Consider the following 22,215-nt stretch of genomic DNA (forward strand, 5'->3'; position numbering starts at 1 on the left):
ATTGAAAAACTTTACCACGCAGCCTCCCGTTTGTAAGTAGGAAGATCGTTCGCAAGTCGGATGTTCGTAACTTGAAGACTTCCTGTAAAGGGCCGCAGTTTGGAGACAGCTGACTGATCTATCACATAAAATGCCAATAAAATACATTTATGGTTGTAACATAAAATGTTATATTGTCATATGTTCTTACATATAGGCCTTTGACAGGTGCGGTACAGTAATGGTTAATGCAGGCTTGTGAAGGTAAGGGCTGCAGAAAGGTTAATGATCTCTAGTAACAGAACATGTATATAATTACAGGGATAGGCTCATTCAATGACTTGACCTGTTACAGTTCTATGGAGACGGCATCCAACATGAAAGCGATCCCTGAGTGTAAGGGGCACAAAACACGATGTTCTTAAATACATTACACTCTTAGTAAAACCCGTACTTAACAGAAGGTGATATTTTGTCTCTCCTATTTGATCTGTTATCAAAATATAGCAAATGGTATTTTATATTTTCTTGTTAAAAATTGTAACTAACATTTACATTTTTAATATTATTTTTTATATATTCTTTATTTTAAATTTTTGTTTCCATTATACAAATATATTTCACTTTACCATACATCTTAAACGCTCATGTTTACAATTACATTTGACACACCTTTTCTTACCCCCTCCCTCCCCCCAAAAAAAACCTTTTATATAATATACCCAACAATCCCCTTATCTCTCTCTCTGTCATCTTATTCCTCTAATATTCGCAGGTATCTCTCCGTTTTAATAAATATCAGCCATTTTTTGTCTTTGATATTTTTGCCCTGTTTCTTCCGTTATGTGTATGGACTCTTCTATAATTCTTGTCCGATCGACCCTCTCAATCCTCTCTTTTATTGTCGGAGCCGGTTGTGATTTCCAGAGGCATGGGATCAAGGCCTTAGCTGCATTTAGTAAATATGGAATTGGCGTCAATTTATATTGTGCCACACCCTTCTCTGAATCATGGAACAGGCATACCCCATGGGTTTGTTTTTTCAATCCTATCTCCTGTTATAAAGAATATTGTTTTTATTACTTCATCCCAGTAGGATTGTATTTTGGGACACTCCCACCAAAGGTGTATAAAAGTCCCCCGTGCAGTGCAACCCCTCCAACAAGTTGATGGGGCGTCTCCAATTATACTATGTATCCTCTGGGGTGTCATATACCACCTAGCCAGTAGCTGATAGGACATTTCAATCGTTTGTGTATCTTTTGCTGTTGAGTGGGTCAGCCTAATTATTTTATTCCTATGCTTATCATTTCTTAAGGGACCCAGTTCTCCTTCCCATTTTCCTAAATGGGCTGGAATTTCCTGATCCGCCTCCCCCTTTAATATTTTAGATATTCTTCTCTCTAAGCTTTGTGGTGATTTCAACAATTTCTCTAGTGGTCTCAACTGCCTCCTGCTTCGTAATGGCTGTGGTAAATTTTGTGTAAAGTGTTGACATTTTTAATATTATTAAAGGAAAAAATAATAAATGTACATTTTCGGAGCAGACCTTCCACCAGCTAGTCCTCCAGCTTCCCCATCAGGCACCACTCACCGTCAGCGTCACTGGTTGCTAGGAGCCTGACAGTTCTGAAGCCAACAGCATCCTTGACAACCAGTGAGAGGAAGGGGTAGAAGTGGCAAACATGCCTTCTGCTAGACCAGTGATGGCAAACCTTGGCACCCCAGATGTTTTGGAACTACATTTCCCATGATGCTCAACCACACTGAAGAGTGCAACAGCATCATGGGAAATGTAGTTTGAAAACATCTGGGGTGCCAAGGTTCGCCATCACTGTGCTAGACAGTGTACAGAGACAGGTACTCTTCCCGTCTCTGTATGCCAACTTAGGGCTGGTCTAAATTATTTTATTTTTAACAGAAAAAAAAAAATAATAATTTGAAATTTGGTGCAGCCATGGTGTCACTTTGTAAAAAGCAGTTCAGCAACAATTTTTTTTAAGATCTAAAACAATTGGAAGAAGAAGAAACCATTGTATGCACCCAGGGCAATGTTTACAGCATGCAGTCTTGCTCGGCACTGTACAAAGGTTTTTTATTTTTTTTTTTATTTTTTTTTCTGTTCCATTCTCAGATGCCAGTCAGACCTTAGTCCTTGTAAACAATGCTGCGTTTATGTGGATGAGATTTTATTTCAGCAACTGTTTATTGGGGAGTGATTGCAGTGAAATAAAGGCAGACACGGGGGGGGGGGGGGGGGTACAGCAAAGTGTGCCATATATACATAGGCATATCTATGGTCATAATGTAAAATCATATATTCATTTCCACAATTTTTGACTTATATTTCTAGCCTACTCCTATTAATCTGAACAATCTTAAAGTTTGTAAAAGACCCGACACATGGTGCTTCCTTGAAATCTGTGACACGTAGTCACTATGCCCTGTGGGTAGGCACTGCTGTGTCACACATTTCACAGAGCCTGTGTAATGACATATTCGGGGACCCATCGCAGTTTGCTACGGAAGTGACGTTCCATTGCTGCCATCTTGCTACACCCCACACTCATCCACAGTAAGGATACACTAGGAAGGGGGAAGTGGACATGTTGTTACACCCACCAGCGTTTTGCATTTTACACGTATTTATAACAGTTTATATAGTGAAATACAGGACTTAGAACTCCGTCTGACTACTTAGACCTTGAATTTTAAAAGCAGCGGCAACCCTACTCATCTCACAGGTTTGCTAATTTGACAGAAGTTAACTGCTTTTAAAATTCAACATCTAAGCAGTCAGACGGAGTTGTAAGTCCTGTTATAATTAAGTCTAAAATGAAAAACTCTGGTGGGTGTAACATGTCCACTTTCCCCCTTCTTAGTGTATCCTTACTGTTGACGAGTGTGGGGTGTAGCAAGATGGCGGTGATGCAACGTCACTTCGGTCACAAACTGGGTCGCCGAATGTCGTTACACCTGCTTTCTGTTCTACAGAAGTGCTGAGAGGAGGCGGAGAGCTGCAAAGCATGCAGGGAATCCACAAACTTGCAAAGAGAGATTGCCAGCTGATGTTATAAAATGAAAGTGTATTTCTTTTATCCTCTGAATTACAAGCTGTGGGTGGCCCTGTTGACATGCAGCTTGATACAATTGAATTTCTTAATTGACTTTTTTCAAATGAGCTGAGTGGAAAATTCTCAGTAGTACAGGGACTGCATCCAATCAGATGTAGTCATTGTTGGGGTATTTGAACATTTGTGGGTGCAGACTGTCTGATAACAGCTGGCAGGGAGATTCCTCCACCCATGTCGTTTAGCGTAAATTAAGCTTTATTAGAGAAATCTTTATATGTATGGACAGCCCTAGCACATAGAACTACCAAAGTTAGAAAAAAAATGCATTTAAAAAGGAAACCCCCTTTTTTTGTGGTTCTGGATGGAATACGGAAGCATTAGAATTAGGGCTGTTAATGATTAAAATTTTCTTGTGATTTTTTATTTTTTTTATTGACTATTTTCGATTAATTATAACGCACATACAGATCCAACTACTTTTAGCTGATCTCCTTGCATTGCAACTCTGCATTAGTCAGTGGTAAATATGGTATACGCTATATACAATCACCCAACACTAGTTAGTTTCCACAATCCATGACTTAACTTCACAGTTCTCACAAATGCGTTTTAAATTCAAACTGTAGTACTGACGTAAGTGATTTTTTTTTCCACAGTATTGTGACAATCCCTCCACCTCCGGTCTAACTAATCACTCTCACCTTATGGCATGGACCCCTGTGCAAACAGGTGGTCATGCAAGCGGGTATCAAAAGGGTTAACATGGACCATAAACTTCTCTCACGTCTCCTTAGATCTCAGCAAGGACGCCAAGTCATGGGTAGAAAGAAGAGATGAATGCTCACCGCTTAAGTATAAGATTACATTTTTGTGTTCAAACACAAACTACTCACATAAAGATGATAAAAAAACACAGCATGTAAAGCCAACAATCATGTTAGTTCCATAAGGCGGCAGCGGGTGATGTCATGCGTAGCTCCTCCCCCATGCGCGTTGCGTTCAATCAGAATTTTAACGTCACCGGACTCCTCCCCAGGAGTCCAGTGACATCGATGTTCGTGAAATCACCGGATCTCTGACGGAACTCCCTAAAGTAGGGATGCACCGAATGGGTTTTTTGGTGCCGAAACCGATACCGAAAATGAAAAATACACTAGGCCTAAAAAACCGAAACCGATACCGAAACAGCACCGATACCGAAAATTACTGTTTTTAAAAAATATTTTTATACAGGAGGTGGTCAGAGACTGGCGACATGGTTCAGGAGGTGGCCAGAGACTGGCGACATGGTTCAGGAGGTGGCCAGAGACTGGCGACATGGTTCAGGAGGTGGCCAGAGACTGGCGACATGGTTCAGGAGGTGGCCAGAGACTGGCGACATGATAAGAGATAAGTGTGGTGTCCCCTCGTGCAGCCAGTGGTGTTTGTGTCCCCTCGTGCAGCCAGTGGTGTTTGTGTCCCCTCGTGCAGCCAGTGGTGTTTGTGTCCCCTCGTGCAGCCAGTGGTGTTTGTGTCCCCTCGTGCAGCCAGTGGTGTTTGTGTCCCCTCGTGCAGCCAGTGGTGTTTGTGTCCCCTCGTGAAGCCAGTGGTGTTTGTGTCCCCTCGTGCAGCCAGTGGTGTTTGTGTCCCCTCGTGCAGCCAGTGGTGTTTGTGTCCCCTCGTGCAGCCAGTGGTGTTTGTGTCCCCTCGTGCAGCCAGTGTTTGTGTCCCCTCGTGCAGCGTGTGTTGTCCCCTGTGTAGTCAGTGATGCAGAAAGAGAGGAGAGCCGCCTCTGCCGTCTGGATCAATAGAGCGCTGGGAAACTCACAGCTTTAATTTCAATAGCTGTGTGTTCCCCCGTCGCGCGCCGCCGCATACAGCCCCTCCCCCTTGTCCGGGGAACTGTGATAGACAGATCCCCCGTCCAATCTGTCTATTACAGTTTCCCGAACGAGGGGGAGGGGCTGTATGTGACGGCGCAAGACGGGGGAACACACAGCTATTAAAATTAAAGCTGTGATGTTCCCGGCGCTCTATTGATCCAGGCGGCGGAGGCGGCTTTCCTGCGCTATACACCTCCCGTGATGGGCGGCACCAGGGGCGGAGCTCTGCTCCTCCCCCGCCCAGGCCCTGCCCCATTTTCGGCTCAATTATCGGCCGTTTTTTCCTTTCGGCAAATTGCCGAAAGGGCCATTTTCGGCCGATATGTTTCGGCGGCCGAAATTTCGGTGCATGCCTACCCTAAAGTCGGCAGAAAGGCGAGTACCGATCAAAAGAATTTAATCGAGGAAATAATCTTTAATTTCCACAGCCATGATTAGAACCTATCAGTTTTTTTTTTAATTATTATTATTCCAGGCTGTGGAGATTTACCCCATTTAACCTGGTTAGTGTTGTCGTCAGGACAAGTGATTAGAAATTCAAAGAACTTGTACCGCCGTAAATGGTATCAAACGGCATTGGATGTCATTACACACAAGGACAGCTGAACTTTCACACTGTTTCCCTATTGACATGACAAACTGATCTGATCAGTAACAGGGATGAGCGAACATTTCTGCTATTTGTGAAAAGTTTCTTGCTCGAAGTTTGCAAATCCCATTGAAGTCTATTGAGGGCAAACATTGGTGTTCAATTCTGTTGGACTAATAGGAAAGCTATTGTCAAACAAATTGCATGGGAAGCCAGGCACTAACATGGGGGACATGTACTACTACCAATGTCAAAAAACTAAAAGCATCATCTCTCCCTACACAGAATTACCAGCTCACCGATAGTAAAGACCTCATCTTAAAGTGGTTGTAAACCCTTACAACACACTTTGACCTACAGGTAAGCCTAGACTAAGGCTTACCTGTAGGTCTAAGAAATATCTCCTAAACCTATACGGTTTAGGAGGTATTTGCCCGAAGACAGGCACTGCTGTCTACGGCGCATGCGCCGTAGACAGCAGTGCGCAGGCGCACTGAGCGCGGCATCGTCAACGACGAAGATGCCGCGCGTGTCGGCTCCCGTGCGCTTGCGCGGGAGTGACGTCAGCGCGGCTTCGCCGAATGACAGTGGAGGAGCTGCGAGACCCCACAGAGAAGATGGATGCGCCGGACTACAGGGGACAGCGGTGACATCGCTGGCTCCTGTGTCAGGTAAGTGACACATAATGGACTACTATGCGATGGTATGCGTGAGAGTGGCGTCATTTGATCCTCCCTCCTAGATTGTAAGCTCTAACAAGCAGGGCTCTCCGATTCCTCCTGTATTGTAATTGTACTGTCTGCCCTAATGTTGTAAAGCGCTGCGTAAACTGTCGGTGCTATATAAATCCTGTAGAATAATAATAATAATTGCGGTCCTGGCCATACAAAGGGCCGGAGTCCTTGAACCCATAAGGAAGAGTGGGTGAAGATAGAAACACTGGGGGAGCCACGACAGGTAAATATGTCATAATGGGATAAACCTGCAGGGGGCCCAATTGATTTATTTTTTGCATCTCCAACCTACACGGTTAATATGGCTGCTGTGAGCCCACCCTTTTCTATAAACATTGTTGGGTTATCCATTCCTTTAAAAGCCCATCTCTGGGGAGAACAGTGCCGGGGCTGCCCCCACACTGCAAAGTTTAAACGTTCATTTAAGTTTAGAGAGCGGTGAAGCAGTTTTACTTACCTGATCCTTAGCCAACCCATCAGTTAGTGCTCTCTTCTTCTCCCCTTCATCCTGGCAGTGGACTTTTCTTTGATGTCATCAAGACCAATGCTGAGCCCATAGCACTGCACTGGATGTGATGACAGAGGACCTGCGACAACTGGAGCATAGCGAAGAGGCAGCAGAATGGATCCAAAGCCAGCCATAGATGGTTCAAATCTTGGCCGGTTCAGTAAGTTCATGTAGTTGTAGGCTGGTTGAACTGAAGTCGATCCATAGATTGACTTCTGTACAATCAGCCTGTTGAATATTTTTATGCGATCACTGTGGGCCGCTATAGCCACCCGTAGCCATCATTGTATTCTATGGTGGGGAAGGGTCCCCGCCGGCAGAACACAACAGCACTACGGGAAGGATTGACTGTGCTGATGGGGGAGGCAAGCAATTTTTTTTCCCCTTTCACCTGTGGTTAAAAATTACATAATCTATGGCACCTAGGCCTTGGGACACTTTCTCCCACTGACACCAATGGTGGGGCACTGTGCCTGCCATTAATGCCAGCAATGGGGCATTTTTACTCACGGTAGCCACAGTCCGTCTCCCAACCCCCCACCCCCCCCCCCCCAAAGTCTGAACATTAAACTAGCCCTTTGTTTAGAAAGTTTGCAGACCCCTGCCCTAGACCTAAATGAGTATTTAACCATTGCAGTGTGGGACAGCCCCACAACAAAAAGGAGCATTTTTGTTTTCCCCAAAGTTCAGCTTTAAAATACTGGCTTGTGTGACTCCGCTGACCAAGGCTAAGGTCCCTGCTGGCTCGGATCCGCCTGTCCATTTTTCAGGCGGATCCAAGCAGGCTACCCATTGACTTCTTAGGACAGGCGGATGTCAGAGGAGATACACAAGATCCGCTCAAAACAGACGGATGCCAATCCGATACGCAGGACGGATGGCGAACGTATCAGATGAAAATGGACAGGCTGTTCGTATTCATCAGATCTCCCCATAGAGAACAGCAGGGCTCTGACAGATCCGTCCCTACACAGTGAGCGGAGACGGACCTTTCATCCACCTGCTCAGCAGAGTGATCCCCCGCTGAGCTAGCGGAGTCTGTCCAGCGGATCCGCTCCGCGTGAAAGGGCCCCAAGGGCTCTGCATTATGGATTGTTCCCCATTTCTGGCAATGAACCTGCAAAGTTTTTAGCCAAAAATAAACTGCAAATTGTGGAATTTATAAAAGGTTTAGAAAATCGGACTCACAAGAAATGGTCTGCCACATAAATTTTATTTAATCTTTATACACATGAAACATCCCTCTGTATATACACATCAGCTTTTATACACATATATAATTTTTTTTGTACATTTTTCAGATTTTGAGAGGGGTGCCTGGTTATACATACACACAGTAAGTTTAGTAAATGTAAACTAACTTGTAAGAATCGCAAAAAAAAAAAAAAAAAAGTTAAAAACGCTACATAAAAATTCACACATTTCAACAGAACAAGCAAAAAGGTTGGGGATTCGGAACCTGTACAAAACCATTAAAATTTGCCCCTTAAAAGGTTTGTCGTCAATTTTTACCACGCAAAACAGAAAACCCATGAGGCCAACTAGCGGCCAATTTAAAAAAAATAATTATAATAACGACATGCAAAAAAAGGCGTGTAAACCTGAATGAGTTCCAAATCGAACGTATTGCTGGAAAATGATCTCTCAGCGTGTTTTGTAAAACATCAAGGCCTCCTGGCAGTAGAGCGCTCACATCAAATAAACATTGGCAGAAATTGATCTACAACATCTTTCAGATATTTCAGAACCTGCGTCGAGTTCCAGTTTAAAATGCCTGTTGGCCTCTAGAATTCCGATATGTCAAGGAAGTGAATGTGTGTAAGGCCCTCGGGTAACTTCACGAGACGGTGGGAGTGGGTACAAGTACACGAGCTGAAATTCTTATGACACAAAAAAGGCTGAGAATGCAGGGATGGCGTTCGTTAAACATTAGCCAGCTTATTTAAAAAAAAAAAAAAAAAAACTTTGTGGGGTGCCAAGTACAATTAGCAGTTGTACAGCGACAACTAACGTAAATTTTGATTGGTTGACAAGGGTGGCACTGCTTTAAGTGTGTGTCCCCTGCTAAATCCTTACATTTCTGGGTGGCCTGGTGCAGGACAATAGCCAGTCAGATCTCTGCACTGTTATCCAGGGCTCAGTTAGAGAATTCTCCCCTTACTTCCTGTTCTGGTGACAACGGTTTCCACAGATAGGAAGTGAATGCAACTCTTCAAAACCAACAAAGAGAAAAATTTAGGCTAATATGTATTCTGCTACATATTTTTTGGTAAAACAAAATCCCAATAAGCATTTATTGATCGTTTTGCTCAAAATTTGTAGTGTTTACAAACTATGGGAGATAAAGAAATATATATATAAAATTTATTTATTTGCATGATTGAAAGTATGAACTTGCACGATTTCATTCCTGCATGTCAGTCCCGATTTTGGGGGCAGTTTCTGCACAGAAGTCAATGTAAATCGCACCCTCAAATCACCAAAAAGTAGTACAGAAACTACATTTTGGAATCGGTGCGGCACCGCAAATGTGCTGTCCACCCATTTGGCCGGTGCCGTTGATGTAGCACACAATTTAATGTGCCAAATGGCATCAATGTGAACCCGGGCCAAGTGACACTTTTTGGGGACCAGTGATCAGTGCTAAAATATACTCACAGTCACTGACACTGGCTGGGAAGGGGTTAACATCAGGGGCGATCAAAGGGTTAAACGTGTTCCTAGCCTGTGCTTGTGCACTGTAGGGGAGGTGTTCTCACTAAGGGAAGGCATAGATCCATGTCAGGAACACAGGATCAATGCCTTCCCTCTGTACAAAACGGCGTTCTGCCTTGTTTACATAGATTGTGGTTCTGCCCATGTACTGAATAATCGGCGGGTGCCGACGAACATTGAGTCTGCAGTACTTGATGCTAGGCTTCCACTGCGTGTGAGCACGTGTGCGCCCCAGACCCAGAAATGTCAGATCACATACTAGGCATGTGATCTGCTGCAGTATATGTACAGTGGGCAGTCAGCAAGTGGTTAAAAATTGCACCTCAACCGCCTGGACAGACATGCCTTTGTGAAAGTTGGCTTAGTAAGAAATCTCTAATGGAGCCCCAGTTAACATTAAAAACCTGCCAGGGGTTCTAAATCCCTCCAACTCTATCCAAAACTAATGGAAAAGGTTAAGGCTGGACATACACTTTCATAGATATGGCTGCAGGCCTCATTATGAAAATGGATGAAAGGTGAATCATCTGTGTTGCCCATAGCAACAGTATTCATTTAGGATGCTTAAAACAGGTTAGACAATGGAAAAAAAAAAAAAAAAAAAAGCTGATTGGCTGCCCTACCCAACACAGATAGTCCTGGCTTCAGATGAGACCCAACTTATTGTTCCTGCGGCCTACAGTAGAAGGCAATACATAGAATTATAATGTGACAGCATTACAATGATTGTGCACAGCGAGTAGTGTAGGAGATGCGTGTGGTATGTCATTGGAGGTGTATGTAGGAATGAGCGTTTGCAGGTGAATAATATTCAGACACGCAGGCGTGCCAAGGCATGTGGAATGTCTATGCACAGTACTGAAGAAAAGACGAGTGTTGGTTGGACTACAGAAGAAAACGTGTGCAAACATTAAATGCCAGTGCGCACAGATTCACATACATGCTCCTAATGGCACATGAGTGGAAACGCACGCACTGGGGAAAGCGGACGAGTGAAATTAGCCGAAGGTTTCCTGGGATGCATACACCATGTAGAGGAAGCCGTCCTCATCCTTCTCCTGCTCATAGATGTCCAAGATGGCGGCGGAGACGCTAACCATGCTCCTTTGGTTCACCAACAGGAAGAAAGCTTGAGTTGGGTTCAGCTGCAGTCGACGTCTAGGGAAAGATTAGGACAATTTAGTTAAATTTCAGGCATACTTAGAAAAATAAAAATCTACATAAAAAACATTTTTCTAAGACTGTTATAAGAGAGATCGAGATCTCGATAGAGATATATCTATCTATCTATTTTTTTTTTTTCTCTCTCTCTCTCTAGCTATACACACACACACACACACACTGTATTTCCCATAAAGTGAGTACACCCCTCGTATTTTTTTGCCATTTGTAACAGAATATAGCTGCATATGATATCTAAATATAAATTTCTGTTGGTATTAAAATATTCATCTTCATGAAAAAAAAAAAAAAAAAAAAAAAAAAAAAAAAAAAAAAAGGTGTTGCCTAAAATCATCTTCAGTTCAGAGCAGTGTTTGAGAAATTAAGTTGTATCCAAAGTCTTAGCCCCTGTACACACGGTCGGACATTCTGCCAACCAAATCCGTCGGATTTTGTCCGAAACTGTTGCATACACACGGTCGGACTAAGTTGTCGAAAAATCCGATCATTCAGAACACGATGACGTAATTTCGTTACGATGGGACTACATTCAGGCTAGTAGCCAATAGCTTTGATGTAGGAATTTGATCTGAGCATGCGTAGCACTTGGTCCGATCAAAATTCTCTACACATGATCGGAGTATGTCCTATCGAACCAGTTGGTCGGAAAATATTTCCAACAAGTTGGAAAATTGGGTCTGACGGAATCAGTCCGATGCATACCACACACAGTCGGATTATCAGACAACACGATCCGATAGGACACATTCCGACAGATTCTTCGACTGTGTGTACAAGGGCTTAGAGCTAGGCAAAATGTCATCATTTAGACTTAATAAACCCAAACATAACCATATGGAGTCCAATTAAAGGTTAAGTCTGTTAAAAAGTGATATCTTAGGGCCGATTTATTAAAAATTTGTTGGACAATTGTCACACACATCTGTGCTGTCTACACAGATTTTTGGCTATAATTTCTTTACTGGATGAATTCCTATGATCATCAGCTCAATCTAGTGCAATATATCCAAAATGCAATATATCTTAACATTGAGGTATTTTAGAAAACAATACCTCATTCTGGTGACTAGATAGAGCAGACGATCACAGGAATTAATCAATTACAGAAATTGCTGAGCTAATCAGACACATACAGTAGCTCATAAAAGTGAGTACACCTCTCAGTTTTGTAAATATTTTATCTTTTCATGTGACAACACTGAAGAAATTACACTTTGCTACAATGTAATGTAGTGAGTGTACAGCTTGTATAACAGTGTAAATTTGCTGTCCCCTCAAAATACACACAGCCATTAATGTCTAAACTGCTGGCAACAAAAGTGAGTACACGCCTAAGTGAAAATGTCCAAATTCGGCCCAATTAGCCATTTTCCATCCCCCTTGTCATGTGACAATGTTACAAGATCTCAGGTATAAATAGGGAGCATGTGTGCTAAATTTGGGGTCATCGCTCTCACTCTCTCATACTGGTCACTGGAAGAAGAAGAGGAAGAGGAAGAAGAGGAAGACGAAGAAGAAGACGAAGAGGAAGACGAAGAAGAAGACGAAGAAGAAGACGAAGAAGAAGACGAAGAAGAAGACGAAGAAGAAGACGAAGAAGAAGAAGACGAAGACCCTTGGCACCCCAGATGTTTTGAAAACTACATTTCCCATCTGGGGTGCCAAGGTTCGCCATAACTGGCCTAGGCTATAAGATAAAAATGCCATAAATATATCCCCTATTTTGTAGAGGTTATAACTTTTGCGCAAACCAATCAATAAGCTTATTGCGATTTTTTTTACCAAAAATATGTAGAACACCACAAATATAATATTATATATACATACACACTATGTATGTATGTACACACACACACACACACACACACACACACACAAAATAGTGTTTTTTTTTTTTTTTAAACTGACGCTTTTTTTGTTTATAGCGCAAAAAATAAAAAAACGCAGAGGCAATCGAATTCCAACAAAAGAAAGCTCTATTTGTGGGAGAAAAAAAAAAAAGGCGTAAATTTTGTTTGGGAACAGCATCGCACGACTGCGCAATTGTCAGTTAAATCGATGCAGTGCCGAATCAAGAAAAAAGGCCTGGTCATTCAGCAGCCAAATCTTCCGGGGCTGAAGTGGTTAATCAGTTAAAGACTTAAGAAATGCCTCCTAGTATCTTCCTGTTAGGTAAACATCCTTTCAGTTTGATAGCTGATCTATGTAGCACAGCTGCCCTTAATATGGTCAAAGCTTGTTAAAATATAAATAAAATACACTTTACTATATTATAGTTAGCTACACTTTTCAGGAGCTGCCAAATAGAAAGAAAGAAAAAATAAATAAAACTAGGTATTGGGTAAGATGTGTTTTTTTCCCTTCTTTTTAACCCCTTGTCATGACTAACACACTCTAATACCTTACAAAACATATCTTATTTTCTTGCTAAATATTTTTATTTTTTTTATTATTATTTAATTTCATTTTATTTCAAATTCCATCTCTTCCCTTAGTAAAAGCACCATACGCAGTATAGTAAAACACTGGTTAGGCAAACAGTCAGGGGTGGATAAAAATCAATGATAAAAATTTTAAACATTGTTTTTATTAAAAGTTTTTTTTATTACCGTATTTATATTCGTTTTATTTTAATAAAATGCTGTCAGGTCACCCGAGACCAGGTGACAAATGCACTCCGTAGGAGTTGGAAGTGCACCGCTAGGTAGTGGACCTTAGGACTGACTGCTGTGGATTGTACACAGGGAGATTCAGGACACAGGTCTACTGGATCACTAACACAGATCCCAATGGGAGCTAGAGCATAGATTCCCCAGGGCGCGAAGTCTAAGAGCCAGCGGGTGTTCGCCAGAGCCTCCAGTGGTGAGGATGGACTTTGCTGCAGTCTGGCTCCAGGTCGCGGCTCCTAGGGTCTCACAGCTCACACTCACAGTAGACTACAGGAGAAGGAAGCAGCAGGCTGGGACGACAAAGATAGTAAGGGGATAAGGCAGAGTTCAGGGCAACTAGCAGACAGGAACAACAGAGTACACGCCAAAGGTTCAGGGTCACAGGCAGACAGGGATGGTCGGGGACGTGCCAAAAGGTCAAGGTCACAAGCAGACAGGAATCGTAGAGAACACGCTAAGGTCGGTAACAGAGTCAAACAGAGCACGCGGCAAGCAAGAAACGGGAAGCCAAACACACAATGGTACACAATGGTTGATCAGCGCCGCTGGCTTGCGGTGCACAGGTTAATATAGGGTTCCCTGATAGGGCCTGGGGTGGAGCCACGCTTAGAGGAGAGGTTATAAAAACCACCAGGTGGAAGTGGCTGACCTCTTAGTCAGAACACATGAGGGGAGGTAAGCAAACAGAGGAAGATCACTGCATAACCATGACAGTACCCTCCCTCTTACGAGGCCTCCCCTCCCCCGCCTGGGTCCAGGCTTAAAGGGAAACTCCAGATGGAACCTCCTCAACAGACGAGGAGCAAAGACCTCAGATGCAGTGATCCAAGACCCCTCTTCAGGGCCAAACCCTTTCCAATGTACGAGGTACTGAAGAATGCCTTTACGGAGTAGGGAATCCAAAACTTGACTAACCTCATATTTTAGATTATCCTTAGAGCCAGGAACCGAGGTAGGGAGAGGACGAGGGGACTTGAGGACTAAAGGATTTTTAGGAATGGGCAATGGCATGAGAAGATCAGGAGTCTGAGCAGGGTCCCCCAGACCCTTAAAGATGAGCTGGACATCCAGCACAGGACCACCAGACTGGACAGAGGTCAGTGGATCCCTGAGGTCAGGTTGGTTAGAAGGTGACATGTCACAAGAGTCAAGCTGGTTAGCTGAAACACAAACAGAATGCAGAGAGCCCTGAGAAAAAGATTGAAAACCCCACCTGGCCGAATAAGGCATTCTATCCAAAGGATGGATTGAGCCTCTTAAACGGGTTTGAACAGACATAGTAGCAGTAGGGTGAGGCCAGGTTACAGAAGGTCCTGAACAAGAAGCAGCCCATGCCCAATGAGCTTCCTGGACTGGCATAAGTGGTGCAGAGGCCGACTGAATAGTATTGTCAGGTGTAGCGACCATCTCAATCGCATCACAGGGCATAGCGACTGTGGAACTTGCAGACAAGTTAGCCTGGCTGTGCGTCCAAGGGAGATTAAGGACAGGCAAAGGTAAATGGTTGTGCAAACTGGAGTGAATGATCGACTCCGGTTCATAGGTGGGCATATCATCCAGAGTACCACATGACCTAGAGAGTGCACCAGTCCGTCTATTGCAGGACATGTCCCAGAGATCGCTATATACAGCGGGAAGAGCAAAAGATACTGGGACGGTGGCAACAGGAAGCTTCTCTTTTGGGGTACCCTTGAGTAGGCAGGAAGAGGAACAGGAGGAACCCCAAGCCAGGATCTGTCCAGCAGACCAGTCAATGTGTGGAGAATGGCGCCGTAACCAAGGAAGACCTAATATGATAGGAGATGAAGCCTTAGGTAAGACAAGGAAGGATATCCACTCCTGGTGGAGTGTCCCTACTGACATCTTAACAGGAAGGGTCTGGAAGCGGATAGGGCCCCCTGGGAGAACCGTGCCATCAATCTCCAAGACCACCAATGGCATTGTAAGGGGAAAAAGGGTAAGTCTCATGGGAGGATGCAGTTTCCCAATCCATGAAATTGGCAGCAGCTCCGGAATCCAGATGTGCTGAGACCGAACAAGAGGAAGCACCGACATGAAGCAACACAGAAGGGAGAAGACGAGAAGGTGAAGGTGATATTTCAGGGTCTAATACTCCACCTTCCAGATGCAGGGGAAAAACCTGCATCCAATTCGCAGTAGTGTGAACCCAGCCTTAAAATGTTCTCCATTCTCCAAAATGGCTTGATCATGAAGGGGGTAAATCTTCCGTGGCTGAAGTGGTTAAGGAAGTGGGAAATATTTGCATTGGACATAGGAGGCCTCATTATGTATGCAGTGATAAACATTGTATATAATGCATCTCAGTGGTGACATTAGATCAGAGATATGCAATTAGTGGCTCTCCATCTGTTGCAGAACTACAAGTCCCATGAGGCAGAGGAAGACTCTGACAGCCACAAGCATGACACCCAGAGGCAGAAGCATGATGGGACTTGTAGTTTTGCAACAACTGGAGGTCCGCTAATTGCATATCCCTGCATTAGACTGTCATTGTATAGAATATTTTTCATGCTTACCTGATGATTTTCACCAGCTCGCTCATATTTACATGATCCGGGACCAAGAATTTGGTTTTGTCCAAAACGGGAAGCTGTTTTTCCCCTTTATATCGCTCGATGATGACCTAGAAACAGACAGAGGAGCAGACTGTGTCACCATATCAGTGGTTGGACGTGTGTTGGGTGACATCATTCTGGTAGAACATTTCCCGTCCACAAAGCAAACCAAAATTTCCTGGAAGTGGCTATGAAAATATACTGCATGCAGCTCAGAGAGGCAGCCCGAGGCACTTCTGGTCTCTAAACCAATGTCACTGCAATGTGCATGCAAGGCCAAAAGTATTGGGTATTGTTTTTTTTCTATCCGTGTCTTACTAGAGGGGGGTTTCTGCACAGTAAGGGTAATTTTTTCAGCTTTAAAATGAGATTTGCAATGCAAAAAAAAAAAAATCCATTGATTGCCTTGTATTGTCTTACAAACTAACTATGTCATTGCTGTCATTTTTTGACAGTGAACCTTAAAGACTTTATTTATTTTTCTAAAGAAAAACTAAAAGCAGTCCGCATTTTTATTTTTTTTCACATTTTTGGCTGAAAAATGTTACAAAAACCTGTCTTCCAGCTCTTAAGTAAACATAGAAAGAGAAGACTGACAAACTAAAAAACTACCTGTCATTGCTGTCATTTTTTGGAAGCAAATCTTATTAAAAAATAAATAAAAAGTCTACCATTTTTTTTTTTTTTTAGCAATTTGTGGCTGCAAAATTATGCAAAAAATGGCTTCCAGCTCCTAAGTAAACAGAGGAGACTGACAGCAGATTTAAAAACAAAAAAATGAGTCATGTCTTACCTATGTATTGTGATTTTTGGAAGCAAACCCTAACGGGTCAGGAAGGGAAATCTCCCCCATGAAAGACAGATTAAAAAAAAAAAAAGACCCTGTTGCTATTTTTAAATCCAAAACTACGCCTGCAAAGAAAAAAGAGTTAAGCTGGCCATACACCAATTAAAATTTGGCCAGTTCAGCAGGTAGCAGCCAAGGTCGAATCAGTGTATGGCCATCTCTGCTCAATGGAAGTTGGCCGTTTGATCGACTTCTGTTAAAGGGACGTGTTGGAAAATGTTTGTTTGTCGACAAACGTTTGTCGTCGATCCCGCTGACACTAGTATTAGGACACTGTAGGGTTCACATAAATAATTCCTTATTTATGTGAAAGGAGGAATCTTAGCATTTTTACCTTCCATCTATTGGCTGAAAATTTATTTTTTTTTTTAAAGTAATCTTTTATGGATTACATGGTGAGTTACAGCACAGACTGCTACATAGCTTTACTTAACCGACTTCCAAACCGTATGACTTGCATATAGGGCGGCAAGGCGGCTCTGCTGTGCAGGATCACATACCCAGTATGTGATCATGCACTTCCAGGTCTGGGGCATGCATGTGTGCCGCTAGCAACCCGCTCCTGCTGTGATTATACAAAACAAGAGCCGATCTATGGGTACCTCAGACTCGATATCTGCTGGCACCCGCTGATTATTAGACACAGAACGGTGATCTGTCTATGTAAGCAAGGCAGATCGCCGTTCTGTCAGTAGGGAAGGCACTGATCCTGTGTCTCTGCCAAGCAGGAACATGGATCCATTCCTTCCCCACAGTACACAAACACTGGCTAGGCACCCAATTAACCCTTTGATCGCCCCCGGATGTTAACCCCTTCCCAGCCAGCATCATTCATAGCCCTTGTACACACGGTCAGATATTCCGATGGACAATGTCCGATAGGACCGTGTTGTCAGATAATCCGACCGTGTGTGTGGGCTCCATCGGACTGTTTCCGTCTGAATATCCGATGGACCAAGTTTTCCAGCTGAGCTATAAAATTTTCCAACAACATGATCCGATCGGACTTTGTCCGATCATGTGTAGAGAATTCCGATTGGACAAAGTGCCACGCATGCTCAGATCAAATTTCTAGACCAAAGCTATTGGCTACTAGCCTGAACGTAGTCCTATCGTAATGAAATAACGTCATCACCAATGTATATGCACTTATTGGGATTTTTTTTTACCAACAACATGTAGCAGAATACATAAAGAAGTTAGATTTTTTTTTTTGTTTTTTTTAGATCAGAAAGTAAAAAAATTATGTTTTTTCAAAAAATTGTCAGTCTTTGCTTATAGTATATATATATATATATATATATATAATAAATAATAATAATAATAATAATAATAATAATAATAATAATAATATTATAAATACACAGAGATTGATCACATACCACCAAAGGAAAGCTCCATTTGGTGGGGGGGGGGGGGGGGGTAGAAGAGGTAAATATTAACCCCTTTTCTTTGCAGGCTTGCTTTTTGGATTTAAACAGCGGCAGGTTCTCTTTAATATGTTTCGTTTACTTACAGGGATTTTATTGGGATGTTGCTCGCGGATCTGGAGAACTTCTGCGCATCTTTCAGCTAAAAGAAGAGAGACAAAACATTGGCAACTGTACAAATAGTGGAGCAGGAAAGACACAATAGGAACAAAAAGGGAAAAAAATCTGCACTAACTGGAAGTTTGAAGTAAAACATAAAAAACTTTCACCACTAGAGGGCGAGGTTTGGAGCACCTTACTGAGCTGAATGGGCAATGCATCTTCTAGGTTAGAGTGCGGCCAGATGTTCTCAAAGCTGGGAGGCTGCAGACAATATTGGTGGAGTGGTGACTCCTGGGACTTGTTTGCATTTGTGAGTGGGGGGGGGGGGGGTTAAAACCACATGGTTCAGCCACATTTTTACCACCCCAAAATCTCCACCTTTTGCTACAAAGGAATTACACTCCTGACGCGACCCATTAAAGTAAATAGGGATGCATTGCAGCAGGGTAGTAAGACTTTAGGGGGTATAAAAACAGGCATTGAAGAGGCAACATATCGCCACCTGTCAATGGCTATGAAATGTGATCTGAACAAGGATTGCTTTTCAGAGAAGCAGCAGTCCTTGGAAGTGTAAATGAGCTCTTACACTTAGGGGTGTATTTATAATTAAAAAAATAATTTGTCAATGACATTAGTTTTGTTCTGTGTGAATCGGAAGAAAATTTAGTGTGACTTAACCATTTTTTCCTCTAGGCCGAATGTTATTCAATCATACAAAATCGAGTGAAATTGGAAAATTCCACTATAAAGCACTAGATAGAGCCGATGGCCATTGGGAAGAAGTAGTTATTTACTATGATCATCAGCGCCATCTAGTGGACATAATGCAGGATTTTCCCAAACCACATGATCTACATTAGACCCCTTTCACACTGGGGAGTTTTTTGAGGCCCTTTAGCGTTAAAAAAAAAAGCGCCTGTAAAGCGCTTGAAAGAAGCCTCATCTGCAATCCCAATGTGAAAGCCCGAGTGCTTTAAGAGCCGCTTAAACTAGAAGTGCTTTACCAGCGTTTTTCAAGCGCTATTGGGGTGCTTTTAACCCCTGCTAGTGGCCAAATAAAGGGTTAAAAGCACCCACAAAGCGCTGCTGCCAAAAACGCTTTGCAGGCGCTTCCCATTGCTGCTTGTAGGACTTTTTTTGACGCCCTGCCATCGCAGCGCCTCAGTGTGAAAGCACTCGGGCTTTCACATTGGGATTGCAGTTGCAGCTTTCAGGTCCTAAAACGCCCATTCCCATTGAAATCAATGGGAAGCCCCTGCAAAATGCCTAAAAAGCACTTTAGGCAGCAGCGCTTTGCGGGCACTTTTAACCCTTTATTTGGCCACTAGCAGGGGTTAAAAGAGCCCCAATAGCGCTCGAAAAACGCTGGTAAAGCACTGCTAGTTAAAGCAGCGCTTTATGAGCATTTTTCGGGCGCTGACATTGTGAAAGGGCTCTTAAAGCACCCGGGCTTTCACATTGGGATTGCAGATGAGGCTTCTTTCAAGTGCTTTACAGGCGCTTTTTTTAATGCTAAAGCGCCTGAAAAACGCCTCAGTGTGAAAGGGGTCTTAGGTCAACGCAAGTGCACATGAGAATCAATTGTTTTCTTAGTACACCAATCTCTGTGCGGAAACTTGTAACGACAGTCGCTGTGCAGATTCTGGTTGTGCTGCATCCAAAACTGAGACTAAGGGCTGTTTTTCCCCATTACAATAACATTCTATTCAATGTAATACAATATAAGCAACAAAAACACAAAACAAATGCAGCCACCACTTCCCTACAAGGAACATTCTTGCACACGTTAAAAATGCAATTAGATTAGAAGATTAAACTCCCCAAACAGTATACTGTATATCAAACTTTTTTGTTCTTAAATTTAGATAATATAATATAAAATAAGATAAGATATAAAAAAAAAAAAAAAAAATATGGTGGCTGCCATTGCTGGCCTCTCCTGAAAATGCTAGCCACCTGGCAATCAAGCTGACCCCCCCAGTTTCAATACTTTGGGGGAAATTTACGGTACTTTATTAGAGGAAGTGCACTTGTTCTTCGGAGATGCTTCCTCACCTAAAACTCCTAAATGGAGTTCTTCTTTAAGACGGTAAACCATCCCTGAGAACTCGTTATACAGATCTCCCATCTTGGGAAAAACACAAGAAAGACAGCAGTCCCACCTGCTCAGTGCATCTAATGCCGCGTACACACGATCAAACAAGCGGGTGGAAAAGTCCGGCAAACGGAAGTCCGCCAGACAATCCCCCCCATGTGTAGCCTCCGGCATACTTTTTTGACCCGAAAGTACAGCGTACTTCGAAAGTAGTTTTGCACTCCAATATTCCCGCCGGACTCGCATTTCGGCGGACAATCCGGCTGTGTGTGTGCGCCAGTCCGCCGTACTTTTGAAATTAACTGACTTTTCCCGCGGGTCTCCAGGTAGGCGGGGCCCGCGAAGGAGACGTCGCTGGACCCGCCACCTGGTATGGACTTAAAGGGGAACCCCAACGCTGAAAAAGGACGAGGAGGACGAGTTTTCCAGCTGGGCTATAAAATTTTCCGACAACATGATCCGATCGGACTTTGTCCGATCATGTGTAGAGAATTCCGATCGGACAAAGTGCCACGCATGCTCAGAACAAATTCCTATACCAAAGCTATCGGCTACTAGCCTGAACGTAGTCCCGTCCTAACGAAATAACGTCATCAGGTTAAGTACGATCGGATTTTCTGACAACTTTGTCCAACTGTGTGTATGCAACAGTTTCGGACAAAATCCGTCTGACAAAATCCAACGGATTTGGTTGTCGGAATGTCCGACCGTGTGTACAAGGGCTTAGAGGTGGCCATGTTGGTTGCTACTAGCAGGTGGACTAACAAGGTCTACTTATTACATGGTTTACCATAGTGTATACGCTGCTGGTGTTGTGTGAAAACAGGCAACTCGTCAAAGTCTCCAATTATTGCTGCTGGAGAGTCATTGAAAGTAACGTGGTTGGGAGATTTTGGCGAGTTGGAGTGTTCGGCAGAACACCGGCCAAGATTCGAACCATGTGTGGAACAAAAATGGATACACTTAAACCACCCACAGCGCAGTTCACTGTACAGGGGGGACAGGAAGGAAAGTAACTTTAACTCAGCACGTCTCTTCTGCATTAAAAATCCTGCCTGTTACCCCATAAAGCTCCTGAAGATCTGTAGGGTCTAATCAATTTAGGGTACCAAAGTTCGCCGCTGTTTCACGGGCGCACACAATTTTAGACCCCTTTCACACTGGGGCATTTTTCAGGTGCTTTAGCATTAAAAAAAAGCGCATTTAAAGTGCTTGAAAGAAGCCTCAACTGCAATTCCAATGTGAAAGCCCGAGTGCTTTCACACTGAGATCCCTTTCACACTGGCGTTTTTCAGGCGCTTTAGCTTTAAAAAAAAAAAAAAAAAAAAAACGCATCTGTAAAGCGCCTGAAAGAAGCCGCAACTGCAAACCCAATGTGAAAGCCCAAGTGTTTTAACAGGGCGTCAAAAAAAGTCCTGCAAGCAGCTTCTTTGCAGCGCTTTTGGAGCGGTGAATACACCGCTCCTAAAGCACCCCTTCCCATTGAAATCAATGGGAAGCGATTGCAAAGCGCCTGCAAAGTGCTTTTGGCAGCAGCGCTTTGTAGGCGCTTTTAACCCTTTATTTGGCCACTAGCAGGGGTTAAAAGCGCCCCAATAGCGCTCGAAATGTGTTTTTCGGGTGCTGACATTGTGAAAGGGCTCTTAAAACACTTGGGCTTTCACATGAGGCTTCTTTCAAGCGCTTTACAGGTGTTTTTTTAACGCCAAATCGCCTGAAAAATGCCCCAGTGTGAAAGGGGTATTAGGGACTGACAGGGGTATGTGTATAAAAAAAAAAAAAAGGATACTAAACCGCTCTGGTAGTGAAAGAGTTAAATTCATCTTCTAGCTAAAAATGTTAAAATTGGCCCA

At 43.3% G+C, this 22,215-nt stretch overlaps 1 protein-coding gene across 1 annotated transcript in view; it reads right to left on the reverse strand.

The window, feature by feature from the left end:
- Positions 1–7,940: 7,940 nt before the first annotated feature.
- The window catches only part of MAP1LC3A (microtubule associated protein 1 light chain 3 alpha), a 29,072-nt gene continuing 14,797 nt past the window's right edge, over positions 7,941–22,215 (reverse strand). Inside the window, exons 2-4 of the mRNA XM_077459145.1 lie at positions 18,252–18,307; positions 15,850–15,956; positions 7,941–10,619 (exon numbers count right to left, since the gene is read on the reverse strand). Of these exons, the coding sequence (XP_077315271.1) occupies positions 10,460–10,619; positions 15,850–15,956; positions 18,252–18,307 (323 nt within the window). The 3' untranslated portion in view covers positions 7,941–10,459. The remainder of the gene's footprint in view (positions 10,620–15,849; positions 15,957–18,251; positions 18,308–22,215) is intronic.

Source organism: Lithobates pipiens, unplaced genomic scaffold, assembly GCF_037356315.1.
Source record: "Lithobates pipiens isolate NorthernLeopardFrog02 unplaced genomic scaffold, aLitPip1_a1.2 Scaffold_28, whole genome shotgun sequence".
NCBI lineage: Eukaryota > Metazoa > Chordata > Amphibia > Anura > Ranidae > Lithobates > Lithobates pipiens.